The sequence below is a fragment of the Phaseolus vulgaris genome, chromosome 2, assembly GCF_000499845.2.
Source record: "Phaseolus vulgaris cultivar G19833 chromosome 2, P. vulgaris v2.0, whole genome shotgun sequence".
Taxonomy (NCBI): domain Eukaryota; kingdom Viridiplantae; phylum Streptophyta; class Magnoliopsida; order Fabales; family Fabaceae; genus Phaseolus; species Phaseolus vulgaris.
This window is the reverse complement of record NC_023758.2, coordinates 16109876-16130603: the sequence shown is the minus strand read 5'-3', so window position 1 is coordinate 16130603 and position 20728 is coordinate 16109876. Positions and strand designations below refer to the sequence as shown.

The 20728-nt window shown below is 43.4% G+C and overlaps 1 protein-coding gene and 1 pseudogene across 1 annotated transcript; both read right to left on the bottom strand.

Annotated features, from left to right (window-relative positions):
• Nucleotides 1-5765: 5765 nt before the first annotated feature.
• LOC137813189 (small nucleolar RNA R71) lies at nt 5766-5871 on the bottom strand (annotated as a pseudogene).
• Nucleotides 5872-14078: 8207 nt separating this feature from the next.
• On the bottom strand, nt 14079-16781 carry LOC137809096 (uncharacterized). Its single transcript, XM_068610238.1, has 3 exons — nt 16155-16781; nt 15237-15872; nt 14079-14504 (listed from the first exon to the last, which is right to left on the bottom strand). Exons 1-3 carry the CDS (start codon nt 16779-16781, stop codon nt 14079-14081), a joined length of 1689 nt encoding a protein of 562 aa, XP_068466339.1.
• Nucleotides 16782-20728: the final 3947 nt, after the last annotated feature.

Genomic DNA, 20728 nt, shown 5'->3' with positions numbered 1-20728 from the left:
GGCGGAAGCATTCATGGAAGAAGACGAGCAAGGAACTCATGAAGAGTGATGGACTCCTTGAAGGTGCATGCTAGGTGTGGAGAGTGAGTGGTGAGGCCATCTCACTTGGCAAAGATGAAAATGAAGATTAAAAAATCCTAGAGAGGTAGGAGACATGGAGCAAAATTGGCACAATTTTGGCAGCAATTTGCTCTAGAATAATCTTGTCATTTCATGACCCAAGCACCTCCTTTTATAGCAATGGAGGGCTGAAATTTGAAGAGCCAAATACAAATGAAATGAAAGCTAAACTAAATGTGATGCATTTGGCGCCTATTTTGAGACTTAGCACATGGAGCATGTGATGGAAAGCTTTTAAGCACATGGAACATGTGCTCTCTTCTCCAAGGCTTAGTCATAACCGGCCTTGGTTAATTTAGGTGTTCCAAGAACCCTAATTTAACCAAGGTTGGTTTTTAGGTACCAAATTTCACCTAAAAATAATTACAAGTAAAATTTCTTATTCTAATTTAACAAAATTAAATCCTATTTCTACACTAGAGTTCATGGTATTTTAAACATGTACAAGAAGGTTTCTCTGTCATCAGTAGCAGTATTCCAATCTTCTTGATCCTTCTTGGCCATGGCTCTAGTGATACGCCCAATCTACTCCTTGGTGGGCTTGTATGTGGGTTTGTGCTTGGGCCTCTTCCATCAGAAGTGCTATGGTTGCTACATTTACCCAAGGGTGAAGTTATTGATCCCTCACAAAAATTTTGTTTTCCTTACCATGGTAGTTCATATGATAATCCTTCCTTTCTCATTGTCTCTATTATTGTTGAGGGACCAAACTATCATCATTGGTCTCGTTTATTTCAAATGAGTATGATTTCAAAGAACAAGATAGGTTTCATTGATGGAACCATAAAAGCTCCCACTCATACCAACTTATTATTTCCAACATGGTACAGATCCAATATGCTAGTTATTTCTTGGATGGTCAAGGTTGTTTCTCCACCCATCGTACAAAGCATCATCTATATAAACAATTCCTTAGACATATGGAATCATTTAAAGTAGAGGATCCCACGAAACATAATTCATATTTCTGATCATCAAGAGATGATTTCTTCTTTCAAACAAGATTCTAATAATGATGAGCAAAATCATGTAGGTTCAAAGACAAAAGTGCAGTTTCGAAAAATTGGTTTTACTCTTGAGCAGTATCAAACATTGTTAGCTCTTTTACAACAATCCAAATCCAATAACAATGTTTTTAATTAAGTCTTTGTTATTCCTTCTAACATGACAACACAAACCGGTAATAAATTTCTTTCTTCCTTCAGTTCGTGGATTCTTGATAGTGGTGCTACTATAACTGCATATGTTCATCCTTAACTTATTCCACTTCATATCATCAAATGAATCCTATTTATGTCAAATTAGCAAATGGAAATCAAGTCATTGCCAATTATTCTAGAACTATTTGTATATTCTTTATTTCACTTTTAATCTTCTTTTAGTAGCAAAATTGATTCATAATTTATCTTGTGTTCTTACCTTTGACTCTAATGGTTGTTACATCCAGGACAAGAACTCCTTAAAAATAATCGGTTCAGCTAAGATGAAAGATAAACTTTATATACTTAGGATCCCATCCTATCAGAAAATTCAAATCAAACCCATCAAATATGCACATACCATCAATATTGATAATGTCAGTGCTAGTGATCTAAACCCTTTGGCAGTTTTTATTACGGCATGTTTCAAACAAATGTATTGATGTTATCATGACTAAATTTCCTTTTGTTAAATATAACAAATCTATTGTTTGTGATGTTTTTCTTTTTCTAAAACAAAAAAGATTTTCCTTTCCTATTAGTACATTTAAATCTAAAAAAATATTTTGAATTGATTCATATAGATGTGTGGGGACCATACTCAATACCATCAATTCATGGTCATAAATATTTTTTGACCATAGTTAATGAATATTCGAGGTACACGTGAATTTTTCCTTTAAAACAAAAATTTGAAGTTGTCAAGACTTTGGAAAATTTTGTTATTTTTGTTCAAACACAATTTGAGACAGCAATAAAAATAATAATAAGTGATAATGAGACTAAATTTTTCATGACTAATTTATTTGTTAACAAAGGAATAGTGCATCAAACATCATGTGTCAATACTCCACAATAAAATAGCATAGTTTAAAGGATATAATCTCATTTACGCAAAATTTATTGGTCATATTCTCTAATACATGTTGCGCATATTATAAACATGCTTCCAACACCTGTTTTAAATGATTCTTCTCGTTATGAAATGTTTTACAAAACTATGGAAGGTTTTAATGGATTAAACTTGTTTGGATCTTTGTGCTATGCTAGCACTTTGTCAACAAATAGAAGAAAATTTGATATAAGGGCATCAAAATATGTTTTTATTGGTTTTTTAAAAAGGGGACAAAATGATGTGTTTTGTTGAATACTCAATTCAGAGAAATTTTTGTGTCTAAGGATGTTATCTTCTATGAACATGTTTTTCCATATCAAAAGGGTTCAAGATACTAGCAATGAAACTAACAATCCTAACATTTATGATCATTTTTTTTTACTGAAGATCAACCTGTTTTGAGTCAACTATCACAAGTCATTCTTGCACCTTGTGATAATGCTGAAATTAACAGTAATAATAACTGTGAATCAAACATTGAGGTTCTAGAAGAAGTTTGTTCCCATATAGACCAAAACCTCAATGAAGATCATGACACAAAACAAAATTCTGAATCAGATTAGCCTGTCCGAATGAGTACTAGAATAAAAAAACCACCTGAGTATCTAAAGGATTATCATTGTAATCTTAACGTTTCTAATATATCTTCAAAAGTTAAATATCCTTTGAATTCTATTTTTTCTTATAATAATCTATCACCTTCTTACACATCTTTTATTATTCTCTTTCTTCACATGTTGAGCCAAACACTTATTTTGAAGTTGTGAAACATGACTGAAAAGCTATAAAATGTGAGATATCTACTTTGGAGTCAAATCAAACATGAGAAATTACTCTTCCGCCTAAGTAAAAAACAACCATAGGTTGCAAATGGATATTCAAAATAAAATATAAAGCTAATGGGACAATTGAAAGGTATAAAACAAGACTAATAGCAAAATGATACACATAAACTGAAGGCATTGACTACCTTGATACTTTCCCTCCAGTAGAAAAGATGATCACCATAGGGTTGCTTCTTTCTCTAGCCAACAAGGAGTGGTTTGCCAAACTATCATTCGTTTTGCTTTCTATGGGATATACTCAATCTATGAATGATCATTCCTTGTTTATTAATTCTTCTAAAGGATCTTTTACAACATTATTGGTGTAAATGGATGATATAATATTGGCAGGAAATGATAAATAGGAGATTGAGGGAATCAAACAAGCCTTGAATCAAACATTATAGATTAAGGATCTTAAGAATTTAAGATATTTCTTGGTCTTGAAATAGCAAGAAGTAAGAAAGAGATAATGATGAATCAAAGAAAATATGCACTGGAATTCTAAACAAATGTAGGTCTTGTAGCCAGCAAATCTGCATTGATAAAGAGTAAATTTCAATAATATTTCATATTAAAATACATGCATTTATGATTATTAATTGCTAAAATAAGTATAAAATAACCCCTAATTTATGAATTTATACATTTTTACATATTTTGTGATTTTAAATAAGAGTGATTTATTCTCAAATTTGTGTTAATTTCAGGATTCTATGGAAGCATTAAGATAATTGGGCAGAAAGAGAATATACAAAGCTAAAAAGGGAAGGTTAAAATACACCAACACTCACCATAGATGCCCAAACATGAAAAGAGCCATCTAACCACCAAGGGAGGTCGCTCACGCGAGCCATATCTCGCTTGAGTGAGATAGCGCCAAAGAAAGTGGCCTGGTTTGACGTTTTACTCGTTCAAGCGATTATATCTCTCTTGAGCGAGAGTCCACTTAAGCCCATAAAAATTAGGTTATATTTGGGGTTTGAGGCGCAACCCTAGTGTGCAAGATTGAGGGGAAAATACCATTAAGTGACTTGAAACCCAATTGGGAGAATAAGAGGGGTGAGAAACATTAGAGGAGGCAGTCGTCAAGGAAAAACATCATGGATCTTCTTTTCTTATTATCCCTGCTTGTAACAGTCATCATGTGTGGCTAATTCTAGCCTTTGGGATTGAGAGTAATATGTTCAAACTCTTATGTATTGAGGTGATATCTAAAAATAATATTTTGTTCTTGATTGATTATTGGTATTATTGTTTTGCTTTTAAATGCGTGGTTTCATCTAGAATCTTAAATTTGACTGGAAAGTACTTCTAAGGTTTTGACCGAAATGATAATACTTAACATATTTGAATATTAGGAATAGATATGAATGTTAATTTCTATCAACGTCTGATCTTAAGGATAAGTTGTTTGGAATTGATGTTTAGGAAACATCTTAATAATTTTATATGCGAGAAATCAATATAAATTATTTTTATACGACCATCAATATCAATCAAAGGACACAATAATGTCATGTTAATCAAAATAGTAAAGAGAGAGAAAGATGAAACTCAATCCCTATTTTTTCATTTGAAGCAACAAACTCTTTGACTTGTGTTTCTTGTCAATCATTGCCCTCACAACAAATTCTAACAAACTTTTTTTTTTATATTTAGCCACTCTTTTACTTGAATATTCAATTTTTCCTTGTGGGTTCAATATTTGCTTTTAAGGACAAATTATTACTTTTGACAACGCGATACACTTGCCATAAAAAGTCATCAAGTTTTTGGCATCGTTTCCGATGAACAATTTGATTTTTGAGTATTAATTCCATAATATTGTGAATATTCTAGTTTTTTTAATAGTTCTTAATTTTTGTTATTGAGCTTATATTTGTTACTGTTTTTATTTGACTTTATTTATAGAATTGTTTTATTTGTTTTATTACTATTTTTTTTATTTTCTTTTAATTTGCAGGTTTGCTTTTTTGTTTTAATCTCTATTTTGAATTTATTTTCTTTTATTTCTTTCTATTTATTTTCATATTTATTTTGAATTTATTTTTTATTCATTTATTTAACTGGAATTTATTTTTCTGTTATTTTTAAATTTTTAAAAATAAAAGTATTCTGTTACTGCTAGTTAATCCTTGTGTTAACCCTTGAGTTAATTGTCTTATATGATATTGAAAGGTCAAATTCCCAAAGATCAATTATTATTTGAAGCAGAGATTGAAAGGGCAGCCAAAAGAAACAGAAAGACAAAGACAAAATAAAGGCAAGATACTAGAGAGTAGTCATCAACTACTCATTCTTTTCCCACTAATATTTTTTAGGAGGAAAGCAACATGGCAGAAGAGTAAACACCATTTCCTAGGAGGACACTTGGATATTATGCCATGCACCAAGGGCCAAGACACTTTTCTAGTATTGTAATACCTACTACCACTAAGGCCTTGGAGATGAAACCTACTTTCCTTAGTCTCATCAGTACCCACCAATTTACAGCTATGGATCATGAGGATCCATATACACATTTGGCTACATTTAAAGAATTGGTGGGAATAATGGGTTTTCAATCAGGTGATATTGAAAATGTTTATATGCGCTTGTTTCCTTTTTCATTGGCAGGAAAACCTAAAGAATGACTCAAATCATATCCAAATTAGATCCTTACTAGGTGGAAGGATGTAAAGGAAAAGTTTCTACAAGGATTTTTTCCAATCTCTCACTACATCAAAACAAAGTCTGAAATTTCTATGTTCAAACAAGGAGCAGATGAATCTTTTTGTGAGACATGGGAGAGATTCAAAATGATGCTAAGAAAATGCCCAAGTCATGGGTTTGGAGATATTGTTCAACTAAGCATATTCCTTAATAGTCTCAAATCTGACACAAAGATGCTCCTAGATGTTGCAGCTGGCGGCACAACGATTGTTGTTGATGTAAAACAAGCAACAAGGATTATTGATGATTTTTGTAACAACTGATTATCAGACCTAACATGATAGACAAAGTATTCAAAAGAAAGGATTGTTGTCTTGGCTTAAAATAAAATTTTGACGCATCAGATTGAGCAATTAACCGCACAAATGGCTAAATTGCCCCCAACAATTCCATGTTGTTCATTAATCTCAAAGCCAAAGTCAACCAATCAGGTGTGATTTTTGTCGAGGTGATCATCCAAATGGTCATTGTTCTTATCAGAACAATTCACCTGAAGCTGAGGTAAATTACATTGGCAATCAGAGAAGGTAAGGTGGCTTCTCCAACAATTATTCTCAAGGTTGGAAAAGCAATCAAAATCAAAATTTTGGGTGGAAGCAAGAGCATGGCTCATCCAATACGCAAGGACCTTTCCAACAACAACAACCCAATTATTCACCAGTTACTGAAAGACTGAATAAATTTGAAGATACCATGAAAAAAATCATGAAAGCCATTCAGTTAAAAGAATAATATGGCAACAATCAAGAATATAGAAATTCAGGTGGTACAAATTGCCAAACAAATAGTAGAGGGACAAAGTGGCCAATTTTCAGCCAACACCAAGACCAACCTTAAGGAGCATTGCAATAAAATTGTTGCCGAGAGTGATGAAAAAATAAGAGAGAGAGGGATGATAAAATGGTAGGGGTTGAGAAAAGAAAAAATGAGACTAAGAGGAAACGAGATGAGAAAGACAGAGGAGAGAAAAAAGAAAAGGAGTAAAAAAAGTAAAAAAAAAAATAGTGAAGATTAGGAGATAACTGTTATGAGAAAAGATTTTTCATATCCTCGTGTCCCTTTCAAAAAAGAGAAGAAAATATTTTTTTTTCAATAAATTGCTCTCTAAAAATTGTTTTGCGTAACGATCAGAGAAAAAGTCATTATATGAAGGAGTTAGAAGGAAAATGTGTTGTTTTGAAGGAAGAAGTTAAGAGCTGAAAGTTGGATGCAGTCCAATGATACAAAAGGCTTGCCTAAAAAATTCAAGGATCCTGGGAGTTTTAATATTCCTCTGTCTATAGGTGGCTAATTTGTGAATAAGAACTTACTGGATTTAGGGGCAAGCATAAATTTGATGTCATTGATGATGCTAAGAAAAATAGGTGACTTGGAGGTGAAACCCACCAAGATGCAATTATAGTTGGCAGACATAACTGTCAAATACCCTTATGGTGTGTGTTCCGGCCGGTTGACCTGGGTCGTCTTTATGCGTGACTTGTTCTAACGAGCTAGGGCACCTTCGTTTTGCTTCGTCTGTCAGTACCTGAAAAAAGAAGAACAAAGGGGCGCCCTCGCGGCCGTTTGCACTCCGACGATCAAGTCAGCTAGCGAGAAACACCAAAGTAACTAGAAACTGTATAATAATCTCAATGACTGAAAACTGTATGGCTAAAACTGTGTTGCCCTAATTGTCTTGTGCTCTCAGCGGATGCGCCGTCAAGAACAATTAGGGTTTGTGCTCTGTATGTCTATCTGGGAACTAGGTGAAAACTCGTGTAACTGTGAAAAACGTACCTCTCTAGGGCTTATTTGTGCCCTATATATAGGTGAAAACTAGGGTTTACCTCAGCGTTGCCTGCTATTATCTAGGGTTCCTTGGAGAAGGTCCTTGCGCCGCTATCTTTAGGATCTTAGCATATCTGGCCCATGGACTTCCCTTATCTGGAGTGCAATGTATAACCTTATGGCCTCTTGGGCTCTAACTTGAGCGCTGTATTTATCGCGCCATCATACTGTTCGAGTGCCCTAATTAAACACGTGTCATGCATGCAGCCTTCCCTGGATACCTTTAGTGAGCACATGGGCATTACCACGTGCCCTTTTGACTTGATCATTTATTCTGCGCATAGGGACCCACAGTGCCAGCACCCAAATTAGGGTTATCCCCTCGTGTGGGCCCCCTCTCTGTGAAATGCTTACGTCATGCAGGTTGACTCTTCAGGCGATGTCTTACTTAGGCGATGGGCGATGATCCATCTTGGCGGTGACACATCTCGGCGATAACCGCTTATTTATGCTGCAGAACGCCACTTTTACATACGACGACTACGTTGACTTCTTGACTACCTACCTTTCTCTTGTCCACGTCATCACACCCGATGACCTGGTCGGTACACAAGCCCCCCAGTCTTGAGCTGATACCTTGCTTTCAGCGAAAAGACTAAAGCTTGCCCCCTACTGCCCTTGCGGCGTTTTGATGACATGCCACCTTCCGATCGATTGACGTGACATTTCTGTATCGCCGGCGCAACGTACCCTCAAGGTCTCTGACGATGTGACATTCTCTGAGTGAGACAAATGACATTTTAATCCGTACCTATACCTCGCGACACGTGGCCCACTCACGAGGCGCTTGCTTTACCGCTTCAGTCATGAGGCTCGAATCTTGAAAACCCCGCATCTCAACTTATTGTCTCTGCTTCTTTCGTATCTTTCTTGCACTATTCATCTTCTTCCCAAGAACTTCTTGCCCCACGTTCTTTCTTTGCGACCCTTCCCTTTGTTGCGTTACTGAACCCTTGACCCCCAGTTTCCTTACTGCCAGTACACACTAAGATGTCCACCAACCCATCTTCCTCCCGAGTGAGTCACAAGGACCTTTATCCCTGGGCTTCGAGTGAACTCCTCGATGAGTACTCTTGCTTACTTTCTACTAGGGCCCTGAGGGAACACGTGGGGGAAGCGTGCTCCTATGACCATCGTGCCTTCGCAAAGAGGCACGATGATGACATCGTCGTGCTTCCTTGTTCCATGGGGGAGCCGGTGTGCAGGGATGAACGATCCAATAACGGGGTCCCCTTTTTCTATTTTTACCAAGTAGTTTTTAAGTGTGTCGGCGTACGCCTTCCCTTTTCCAGGTTCGAGAGGGAGCTGTTAACGGAGATGAACACCGCTCCAGCCCAACTGTACCCTAACAGTTGGGCCTTCGTGAAGGCCTTTGACATTTTGTTTGGCTTCCTTGGATGTGCGCCTTCTGTGGACATTTTTCTTCACTTCTTTGAGGTGAAGAGGCAGAGAAACAATCTTTGGGTAACTCTTAGCAATGTCCCTGGTAGGATTCTTTTGACTCCTTTTCAGCAAGCCTTCACAGGGTGGAAAGGCAGGTTTTTTAAGGTATGCTGTTCCAGCTTGGTGCCTTCTGCCCTGGACGGCTTTCCTTTGTACTGGACAAAGGACGCCAGAGCCTTGAAATCTAAACCCCTTAAGAAACTGTCTTCAAGGGATCAGGAAGCTTGCAAGATCCTGGCAGGTGTTTGAGGATTTGATGCGGCTGCTTTAATAAGCTTGGAGTATAATGCCGAGCTTCTGGAAAGATATATATGTGTGTGAGGCTTTTCTCATGACTTTCCCACTTCTTGTTATGATTTCGCTTAGAAATACTTTGTTTCCCGTATGTCTCTTACTATACTTTACTCCTCTCTTTCACGTAGGTTCAAAGATAAACGATCATCAGAGGACGCTTCTGACTCGGGCTTTGCGGTTCGGAGACGAGGCCTTTTCGTCGCATTGCTCGAAGCCTGGGGCCACTGATGAGTGATGTGTTCTTGCTTTTTGTGCAGATATTTAGGACGTGTATAGGACTACAATTCCATTTTGCAAATGTTACAAACTTCGTCTGTAACCCTAACATTGGTTCTGCACTTTTCTTTATGCTGAATGCTGTTTAAATTATCTTGCATGCTTGCGTTCTTTGTCATGCCGCGCACGTTACTCCGATATTGCCTTTACGCTCGGCGTGAATTTCTTAGATTTTGTTTGTTTCCCATTCCTTAAACATCCTGTTTCTGGTTGCCTTGTTTATGGCTATGCTCGGCCTTCGCTTTTGTGATGGATGCCTTTCCGTTTGAACTTTCTTATTCGAACCTTCAGCATTATCGCGCCCGAGCTCATTGGGATGGTTGGCGATGTACTGCTCGTAGTGATGTCAGACCGCCTAATCTTTGGTTTGACGACGACTCCGTCGGCGGTCGTGTACATTTTGCAAACCGCCCCTTCGCACTTCCTGATCACGTCCTCGCCCTTGGCGACTCGGGGAGGGTGAGTTTAAACTTCGGCGATCTACGTGGCTCCGCGCACTAATGCGCACGCCGGTTACTGATTTGACACTTCACCAACCTCCTCCCATCAAATGACACGTGGATTCATCGATGGTTGTTATTTCGTGTCGTTTGCGCTTCCCATAACCTTCGAAACTCTAAACTTCTCGCGCCACCCCACTGTTACATTATCTTCCTGCTTCACTTTCAAACTTTCGGTACGCTCTGGTGAACGCTTCATCTCCCCAATCATCATTTCCTCGCTCGCTCCCTCGATCATAAAAAAGGTAAGCCCTTTATCACTTTGTTGGTGCTCACCGCATTTTGATCAACTTGCATCATCCCTTAACTGTTTGACGCATACGTTGTGGGCTGTTTGTTCTCTGTCTCGCTTTTTTCCCTGCGTGTTTAGGTTTTCTTTCCCTTCCTACGACCCCTGTTGTTCATGCTGCTTTCCCTTCCTATTTTTCGAATCGAATCATTCCTTTTAGCGACCCTCCGCTTTCCTTTTCTTACTTTCCTTTCGTCTTTCCTGCAGTTCTCGATGGCTCGTACAGGTGCCACCCCTGCCCCCTCTCGAAACCCTCCTTCAAAATCTCGCAAACAACCTTCGTCAGGAAACCCCTCCACGTCTCGTAACCCACCTAGAGATCCTGGCATCCTTTCAAATCGGGCTTAGAGGCCTGCGCCCTCTCGTCCCAACCAATCGCAATCAACTCCCCCACCAACTAGCACCACTGCCCGCCCCATTCCTGATTGCAAACTGTTGTACTCATGGGCTCCTCCAGCTCTGCTGAACGAGACTTCCTCGATTAACTCTGAGGCCAACATTCTTCGCTTGAGAGATAAGACCCACCTCACATTCCATAAGGAGCATGATGACAAGGTTGTTATTCGTCCTTGTCCTCCCGGGGAACCTGTTTGTACTGATAGCGATGGCAACGATGGCCACCCTTTCGGAAAGCTAGGAGTCTATAGAAGATGGGGGAGCTCGATAGAGACTTGTGCCACTTCTGGAAGGAAGTTGCCTCCACCAATACCACCTTACCTACCTCCTCAATCATCAAGTTCGAATTCTATGAGGATCAGCTAGACTTTTACATAGGTCTGTCCCTCCACTCCACCTGGATTTTTCTTCCTGTGCCAAATCTGTTTTACTTCTTTACCAAGTTTGTTCGCATTACATGTCCTGCGCTTACCCTTGCACTGCTAATTATCTGTATCTGTAATTGTATTGATTTGTGAACATTGATCACTTCGTGCAGACACAATGCTGGGAAAAGATCATATGGCCAGACTGCGTTCTATAGTCAAACGCCACAAACTCGCTGCGGGTTCTCAAACCGTCCCGAATTCTGTAGCGGAAGCCGCTGTTGCCCGAGGCGAGCTTCCTCCCGTGGGCTCATCTTCCCTTATCGCCCCTCCTGTCCCTTCGAGAAAGAAGCTGCCGCCAAAGAGGGCCAAGAGAAGAATCCCATAATGGTGTCGGATGAGGAGGATGACGAGAGCACTGAAGATGGACTTATCTGCAAAAGGAACAGGGCAACCGTCACCGAGCTACCCGCAAACGAGAGTACGGGCCCAGATTATGCGGAAAATCCCCCCAGCGTCTCTACACCCTTTGAGAGTGCTGGGGATACTCTACCATCAAACACCTCAGCTGCTGGGGGTGTTCCGGAGCAAGCTGCGGACATTCAGTGGTCTCCCCAACCTGTAGCGGAGCCAGACGTGTCGCCGCCATGTCCTGATGTTCCCCTGGTTGTCCATACTTATGAAGGCGGCAGCGAGAACCAACCCCCGACTCCTCTTCCAATCCCTGCTCTTCCAGCCCCTGTCGAGGAGGTCTTGAAAGCCCACGCTGCTTACCTTAGAGCTATGACTACCGAGTGCGTAGACAAACGCCTTTACCATATGATGGGCGAGGCTTTAAGGGACTCCTTGAGCCAGTATGAATCCGAAGTCGGTGTTGCGAAGGACCAAGTTCAACAACTTAAGCGTGATCTTACGATGCGGGGATTGGAGTTTTCGCGGTTAGAGAATGCTTTGAAGGAGGAGTTGCAAAGCGAACGCAAAAACAGCGCTGAACTAGGCCAAAAGCTCAACGCCAAACTCTTAGAGGTCACTGAACTCGAGGGCAGACTCGTGCATCAGCAGGAGAAGATAGCGGGCCTTGAGGAGACTCTCAAGGCTAAAGGGGCCTACGCAGACGAGCTCGAGGCCAAGTCGATTGAGAGGGAGGATCTGCTGGGCAACATCAAAGCTGACATGGACCAAAAAGCCAAGGAACTGAGCGAGAAAGATAAGGAGCTGAACGAATCTGCAGCAAAACTTGCCCAGGCGCTTGAGGAGAACGAAAAGCTGAAGAAACAAAGTGAAGAACTCGACCTCAACGCCGCAAACGTTCTGACTTCCGGGTTTGGCGCAGCCTTGGAGCAGTTCGCTTGTGCTTACCCCGACTTGCACCTCTCCCAGTTCTCGATTTGCCATGAAGTGGTAGACGACAAAATTGTACCCTCAGATTAACGTTTTCATTTGTTTTCATTTGACGTTTTCTTTAGAAACATTCTGAAAGACTTACATATTCGACCTCTGTCTATGTGCAACAAATCTGTTTGTAATGACTTCTTTTCTTCGGACCGTGTTAACTTATGCTCATGGTTTGTCTTTTACCTATTGTGCGATCGCCTGATAATTTGGTGGGCTCTCACTCAACCCAATTAACTTAGCGCAGACTGATGTTTAATTTTCTAGTGATCAAATTATTTTAAACAAACGGTTAGTCTATAGCAATAACATTTGACACGAAATTACTTACTGACCAGTAGGCGAGAGTCATTTTTAGTATCTGAAATCTCGCTTGCCCGATCTGCCAAGTGACATGTGCATTTCCAGGTCATCGCCTAAACTGGGCTGGCCTGATTCTGCACTGAGGACTTTCGAACTTGCCTCAATTTGCTTATGCAAAGAGGTCTTGTTATTCTGTTCTTGCCTGAACTCACTCTGAGGTGAGAAGGACTTTATCTGGCCTGAACTCGCTCGACGGCGAGAAGGACTTTATCTGGTGCCTCAACTTGCCCAGGGGCTACCTTTTCCCTGGATGCACTGAGGACTTTTAATCTCATCTTGCCTGAACTCACTCGAGGGTGAGGAGGACTTTCTCTGGTACCGGGGCTAGCTATTCATACTTGAGGAGGGGGCGTCCCGAAGGAATCCCTTAACCCCTGCTCAAGGACTAGGCGCCCGGATTTTAACTCATCTGGTACCGGGGCTAGCTATTCATACTTGAGGAGGGGGCGTCCCGAAGGAATCCCTTAACCCCTGCTCAAGGACTAGGCGCCCGGATTTTAACTCATCTGGTACCGGGGCTAGCTATTCATACTTGAGGAGGGGGCGTCCTGAAGGAATCCCTTAAACCCTGCTCAAGGACTAGGCGCCCGGATTTTAACTCATTTGGTACCGGGGCTAGCTATTCATACTTGAGGAGGGGGCGTCCCGAAGGAATCCCTTAACCCCTGCTCAAGGACTAGGCACCCGGGTTTTAACTGTTATCTGTCATCTTGCTCTGAACTCTCGCCTATACTCGCTCTAGGCGAGTAGGACTTAAAACTTAACTTTTACCTTCGATCGCCAACTGGCGATGAGAGTTCACAACTTAACTTGTGCCTCCAATCGCTAAGCAGCGATGAGGACTTATACCTTATCTTTCACCTTCGATCGCCAACTGGCGATGAGGGTTTATAACTTTATACTGGTGTCTCTGATCGCCCAGCGGCGATGAGGACTTTAAAAAACTTTATACTGAATGCATGCGATATGAATCTGCCCTAAATTACACAAGGGCGACTAAGTCTTTTGTTTAAAAATTTAAAATCATAATCATGCAAACTTAATAACTGGGAAAACTTGATAGACTCGAACTTTTCTTTATTGGGTGGCCTCATTAAAAAACCATTCTCAGGGAAAAAGAGCGCCACCTTGAAAAACTGTTTTCACTTAACTGTTCGAGTTAACTGCTACTTACAATGCTTCAACTGTATTGAAACTTGAGATGGGTAGCGTTCCAAGTGCGAGGAATCGCCCCTCCCTCTAGTGTTTCCAAACGGTAGGCGGCGTTCCCGAGTGCTTCAGTTATTCTAAACGGTCCCGTCCATTTGGGTGACAATTTATTCTGCATCTCGTACAGGTGGGCCTTCCTCATTACCAGGTCGCCATCTCTGAACTGCCTTGGCCTTGTCCTAGAATTGTACTTGCGCTCGACTCTTCTCTTTATTGCTTCAGCCTTTACCCTTGCCTCCTCCCTAACCTCATCCAACAAATCTAAGTTCATCCTTCTTTCTGCATTCGAGTCTTCTGCCACGAAGTTCTGGAATCTCGGCGAGCTTTCCTGGATTTCAATTGGGATCATCGCATCGCACCCGTACACCAAGCTAAACGGGGTTTCGTGGGTTCCTGACTGTTCAGTGATGTGGTATGCCCATATTATACGAGGAACTTCCTCAGCCCAAGATCCTTTGGCCTTCTCCTATCTCCTCTTCAAACCTCTTAGTAAAACCCGATTAGCCGACTCCACCTGCCCATTCGTCTGTGGATGCTCCACAGAAGCGAACACCTGTTGAGTTCCAACGTCCTCGCACAGCTTCTTCAGCAGGTGACTTGCGAACTGAGTCCCGTTATCTAATACCAAACGCTTGGGCACACCGAAACGACACACAATATTTTTCCATACGAAATTCTGAATTTTGTGCGCTGTGATCTGGGCTACTGGTTCTGCTTCAACCCACTTCGTGAAGTATTCGACTGCCATGACCAAATACTTCATCTGCCTAATCGCCAATTGGAAGGGTCCCAGGATATCGATTCCCCATGTGTGGAAAGGCCAAGAACTGTAGATTGATTTTAACTCTTCCGAAGGTGCCTTGTGCCAATCGGCCTGCTCCTGGCACTGCTTGCAACGTTGGGCATATCTCTTGCAGTCTTCCCTCATTGTCGGCCAATAATAACCTCCACGGATGGTTCTTGTTGCCAAGGCTCGACCTCCAATGTGACTCCCGCAAATCCCTTCATGGAGCTCGGCCATAATTCTCGTGCACCTCTCTCCATGCACACATACTAAGAGGGGGTGTGTGAACCCAAACCTGTACAACTCACCATCGATGAGGGTGAACTTGCTGGAGTTCTTTTTTACCTTCCTAGCTTCTGTCGGGTCCATTGGGAGTACGCCATCTGCCATGTAGCGCTGGTATGGCGTTATCCATGTGTCCAGCTCGTGGACGGCGCAAACTTGTGTCATCTTTATCTCTCCCACTGGAAACGCTCTAATCCTTGGCGTCCTCAAGGTCTCCTGGGATAGAGACTTATGACCCCTTGCCATCCCTTCCTTTGACTTGCAGATTTGGAGAACTTGGTGGTCCGCCACGAACGCTCGAGGTATCTTCAGGGTTTCTTGTATGACGGTCCTCTGCCTGCCCCCCTTGCCCGAACTGGCGAGCTTTGCTAGCAAGTCAGCTCGGGCGTTCTGCTCCCTTGGCACATGCACTACTTCGAACGAAGCAAAAGACTTCCTCAACTCCTGCACATAGTCCAGATAAGCTGCCATCTGCAGATCTTTAGCCTGAAACTCGCCAGTTACTTGGCCTGTGAATAGCAATGAATCGCTCTTGGCCAACAGCACCCTTGCTCCCATCTCCTTTGCCAACAAAACACCAGCGATCAGAGCCTCGTATTCCGCTTGGTTGTTGCTGGCTTTAAAGGTGAACTTTAGGGACTGTTCTATCAACACGCCGTTGGGTCCTTCCAGAATTATCCCGGCCCCACTGCCTAACTGGTTAGAGGATCCATCCACTGAGAGCACCCAACGAAAACCATCTCCGGCGCCTTGCACTGTCTCGGAAGATAGTTCGACCACGAAGTCAGCGAAGATTTGTCCCTTGATCGATCCCCGGGGCTCATACTTGATGTCGAACTCCGACAACTCTACTGCCCATTTTACCATTCTTCCAGCCACATCTGGTTTCTTTAGAACCTTCTGGATGGGTAAGTCGGTCATCACCAACACTGTAAAACTCTGGAAGTAATGGCGCAACCTCCTCGCCGAAAACACTACTGCCAGTGCTGCTTTCTCCAAAGCCTGATATCTCACTTCTGGGCCCTGTAACACCTTGCTGACAAAATAAACAAGTTTTTGAATTTGATCTTGGTCCAGGACGAGCACCGCACTCAGCGCCTTCTCGGTTACGGCGAAGTATAACCTGAGGGGCACTCCCAATTGTGGTTTACACAGGACCGGCGGGCTTGCCAAGTACTCTTTGAGTTTTACGAAAGCCTCTTCACACTCCTTCGTCCAGACAAACCTATTGTTCCTTTTCAAGCACTGGAAATATGGGTGACCCCTCTCTCCACTGGCAGACACAAATCGCGACAGGGCGGCCATCTGACCCGTGAGCTGCTGCACGTCCTTCACCGTAGCGGGGCTCCTCATTGCCAAAATGGCCACACACTTGTCAGGGTTTGCTTCGATCCCTCTCTCGGTCAAGAGGAAACCTAAGAACTTTCCCGCTTCCACGCCGAAAATGCATTTCTCAGGGTTCAGCTTTAGTTTGTATTTGGCTATCGTAACGAACAGCTCCTCTAAATCGGCTATATGCTGGTTTTTTTCCAGGGATGTTACGACCATATCGTCAACGTAAGCTTGCACGTTCCTCCCAAGCATAGGTGCAAGCACTTTATCCATCAATCTCTGGTACGTGGCTCCCGCGTTCTTCAGCCCAAAAGGCATCACCTTGTAGCAATAGCACGACTTCTCTGTCATGAAGGCAGTTTTTTCCTCGTCCATGGGGTGCATCTTAATTTGGTTGTACCCCGAGAACGCGTCTAAGAAACTCAACAACTTGCACCCTGCTGCGCTGTCCACTAAGGCGTCTATACTTGGCAAAGGATAGGAATCCTTCGGACAGGCTTTGTTTAGATCTGTGAAGTCGACACACATTCGCCATTTCCCATTGCTCTTCTTTACCAATACAACATTGGCGAGCCATTCCGGATACTGTATCTCCTTGATGTGGCCTGCCTCGAGGAGTTTTTGCGTTTCATCTCTGATCGCCTGTCTCCTTTCTTCATTGAATTTTCTTCTTCTTTGTCGGACTGGTCTGACTTGAGGGTTCATTGCTAGACGATGACATAAAAAATCGGGGTCGATTCCTGGCATATCCGAGGCAGACCACGCGAACGCGTCCAGATGCCTGCCTATCACCTTGGCGATCTGTTCCTGTGTCCCGTCGTCTAAATTTTTCCCCAACTTGAAAGTTTTACCGCCAATCTCCAACTGGGTGAGTCCTCCTCTCGCTAGCGAGCAATGCTCTCACAATGCTTGACTCCCTAGCGGCCTCCGGGCAGCTTTCCTCTTCCTCTACTCCAGCGTTGTTCTCAGGCTTCAACTCGACATCTCCCATGGTTACGTCGCCCTTGGTGGCTGCTTCCAATGTCACGTCCATACCCACGTCGCCTTCGGCGGTTCCCCCTGTCGCCGCATCCATGGCCCGTCGGCTTTCTTGCGCATCCTTCGCACCAAGAGGCGGTGTTGTAGTCACATGGCACACCGATCGCCTGTTCTTGAGCTTGTTTTCATAACATCTCTTTGCCTCCTCTTGGTCAGATCGGATGGTGACGATTACCCCTTCCATTGAAGGTAATTTGACCTTCATGTACCTCGTGGAGGGTACAGCTCCTATCCTATTGAGTGTTGGCCTTCCCAATAGGATATTATATGCTGAAGGGGCGTTCACAACAAGGTATTTGATTTTCTCCGTGCGCGAGGCGGTCCCATCTGTGAACGTTGTTCTTAACTCAATGTATCCCCTGACTTCGACTTGATCACCCGCAAAACCGTATAAGCAGCCCCCATATGGCCTCAACTGATCTGTGGATAGTTGTAGCCTTTCGAAGGTCGGCCAGAACATCACGTCTGCCGAGCTCCCTTGATCGACTAAGACCCGATGAACCGTTCTTCCTGCCGTGACGAGCGAGATCACAATGGGATCGTTGTCATGCGGCACAACATCCCTGAGGTCTTCCTTAGTGAACGTGATGTCCACATCGGGCGAATGGTCCTCGAAAACTTCCACTGACATTACGGACCTCGCATACCTCTTACGCTGCGACGTCGTACACCCGCCACCCGAGAACCCACCAGCTATGGTGTGGATTTCACCGAGGACGGGCGCCTCATGCTGCTGCCCTTCACTGCCGCCTGGTTGCGAGCCTGGTGGTCGTCCCGCCTGTTTCTCCATCAAGTAATCCTTCAGGAAACCATTCTTCACGAGCTCATCCAACTGATAGCCAAGCGCCAGACAGTTGTTGATATGGTGCCCGAATGCCTCGTGGAATTCGCACCATGACTACTTGCGAGACCCTAACACCTTGTCAGCTTTAATCGGTGGCCTCAACCTGTCGGCTATGCTGGGTATCGCGATCAGATCTTTGAGTTCCATCACGAAGTTGTGCCTTGGCGGCTTGCTTGCTTCTCTCCCTTGCTCTACTCGACTCTTAGGTTGAGTCCTTCGTGGCTCGTAAGCGCGTTTCCTGTCAAAGTGTTTCCTTTCTGTGACGGCTTGGTGAACTCGAACAGGCTGCGTGCGTATCTGTGCCTTGGGGCGCGCTGGCACAGTGGTTGTACATTTCTCGTACGTTTCACCTTTCGAGGCAATATGTTCTACCGCTTGTCGCCTTATCTCAGCGAAGGTTTTGGGGCGACTGCGGTTAAGCGTTTTACTGAAAGATCCGGGATGCACTCCCTTCTTGAATGCGTACACAATCATGGGTTCCTCCTTGGTACCTACTTTCACCACCTGTTCCCCAAAGTGGCTTATGTATTCCTTTAGGGTTTCACCTTGGAACTGCTTGACGTCGAAAAGATCGTACGAGACTGGGGCGGGAGTTCTGTTGGCTAGGTACTGTTCTCTAAATAGTTGTGAAAGTTGGGCGAAGGACGTGACGTGGCCCTCTGGGAGGCTGATGAACCAGTCCATGGCCATCCCTGTCAGGGTGCTCATGAAAAGCTTGCACCTAACAGCGTCTGAGCCACCTACCAGCAACATCTGTGTATGGAACGCCGTGAGGTGTGCTTCGGGATCCTCCATTCCCGTGAAGGTCGCTTTCGATCCTGTGAACGTATTGGGAATTGCCGTCTCCAAGATTTCTTGTGAAAATGGTGTTGTGAATTCCCTGGGTGGGGATGCAGCCTCCGGTTCGTCTCTGCCACGCCATCTATGGCGTAACTCCTAGTTGGTGCGGTGGAGTTCCTCACTTCTTGCTTGAGAAGCTGTAAGGTCCGCCTGCATGCGTTCCTGTTCTACTTTCGAGGCCGCCACTGCGTCTTGCAGCCCGTGCACCATGCCCATGAGCTGTTGTAGGGTCATCTCTTCACTCCTAGCGCGTGTTGGTCGGGTGGTCATGGCTCTCTCGGGATCCTCTCGATTTATCTAAGTGTTGGAATCTGGAACTGAAAGCTTGTGTGGTGGAACCGATGTTTATATCGGCCCCACGGTGGGCGCCAGATGTTCCGGCCGGTTGACCTGGGTCGTCTTTATGCGTGACTTGTTCTAACGAGCTAGGGCACCTTCGTTTTGCTTCGTCTGTCAGTACTTGAAAAAAGAAGAACAAAGGGGCGCCCTCGCGGCCGTTTGCACTCCGACGATCAAGTCAGCTAGCGAGAAACACCAAAGTAACTAGAAACTGTATAATAATCTCAATGACTGAAAACTGTATGGCTAAAACTGTGTTGCCCTAATTGTCTTGTGCTCTCAGCGGATGCGCCGTCAAGAACAATTAGGGTTTGTGCTCTGTATGTCTATCTGGGAACTAGGTGAAAACTCGTGTAACTGTGAAAAACGTACCTCTCTAGAGCTTATTTGTGCCCTATATATAGGTGAAAACTAGGGTTTACCTCTGCGTTGCCTGCTATTATCTAGGGTTCCTTGGAGAAGGTCCTTGCGCCGCTATCTTTAGGATCTTAGCGTATCTGGCCCATGGACTTCCCTTATCTGGAGTGCAATGTATAACCTTATGGCCTCTTGGGCTTTAACTTGAGCGTTGTATTTATCGCGCCATCATACTGTTCGAGTGCCCTAATTAAACACGTGTCATGCATGCAGCCTTCCCTGGATACCTTTAGTGAGCACGTGGGCATTACCACGTGCCCTTTTGACTTGATCATTTATTCTGCGCATAGGGACCCACAGTGCCGCCACCCAAATTAGGGTTATCCCCTCGTGTGGGCCCCTTCTCTGTGAAATGCTTACGTCATGCAGGTTGACTCTTCAGGCGATGTCTTACTCAGGCGATGTCTTACTTAGGCGATGGGCGATGATCCATCTTGGCGGTGACACATCTCAAGTGAGAAAGTATGAAAAACGGTGATACCTCTGAAGCCATCTCGCTCAAGCGAGATTCCACTTACAACGTTTTTAAAAACGCGAGTGTGGGTTTAAAGGCTCCATTTTTTTCAAAACCTTCGGTGAGAAACCCTAGTTTTCTGCATTGTGCTAGCCCATAATTGCTCTCTTTATTATTTGTACCTCTTCAAAGCTCAAATCTTTGTTCACATTATGCTAGGTAAGTACTCGTATATATCTTTTTGCCCTAATTTCTTTTCTAACCCATGGATTTATGCTATAGATGTCA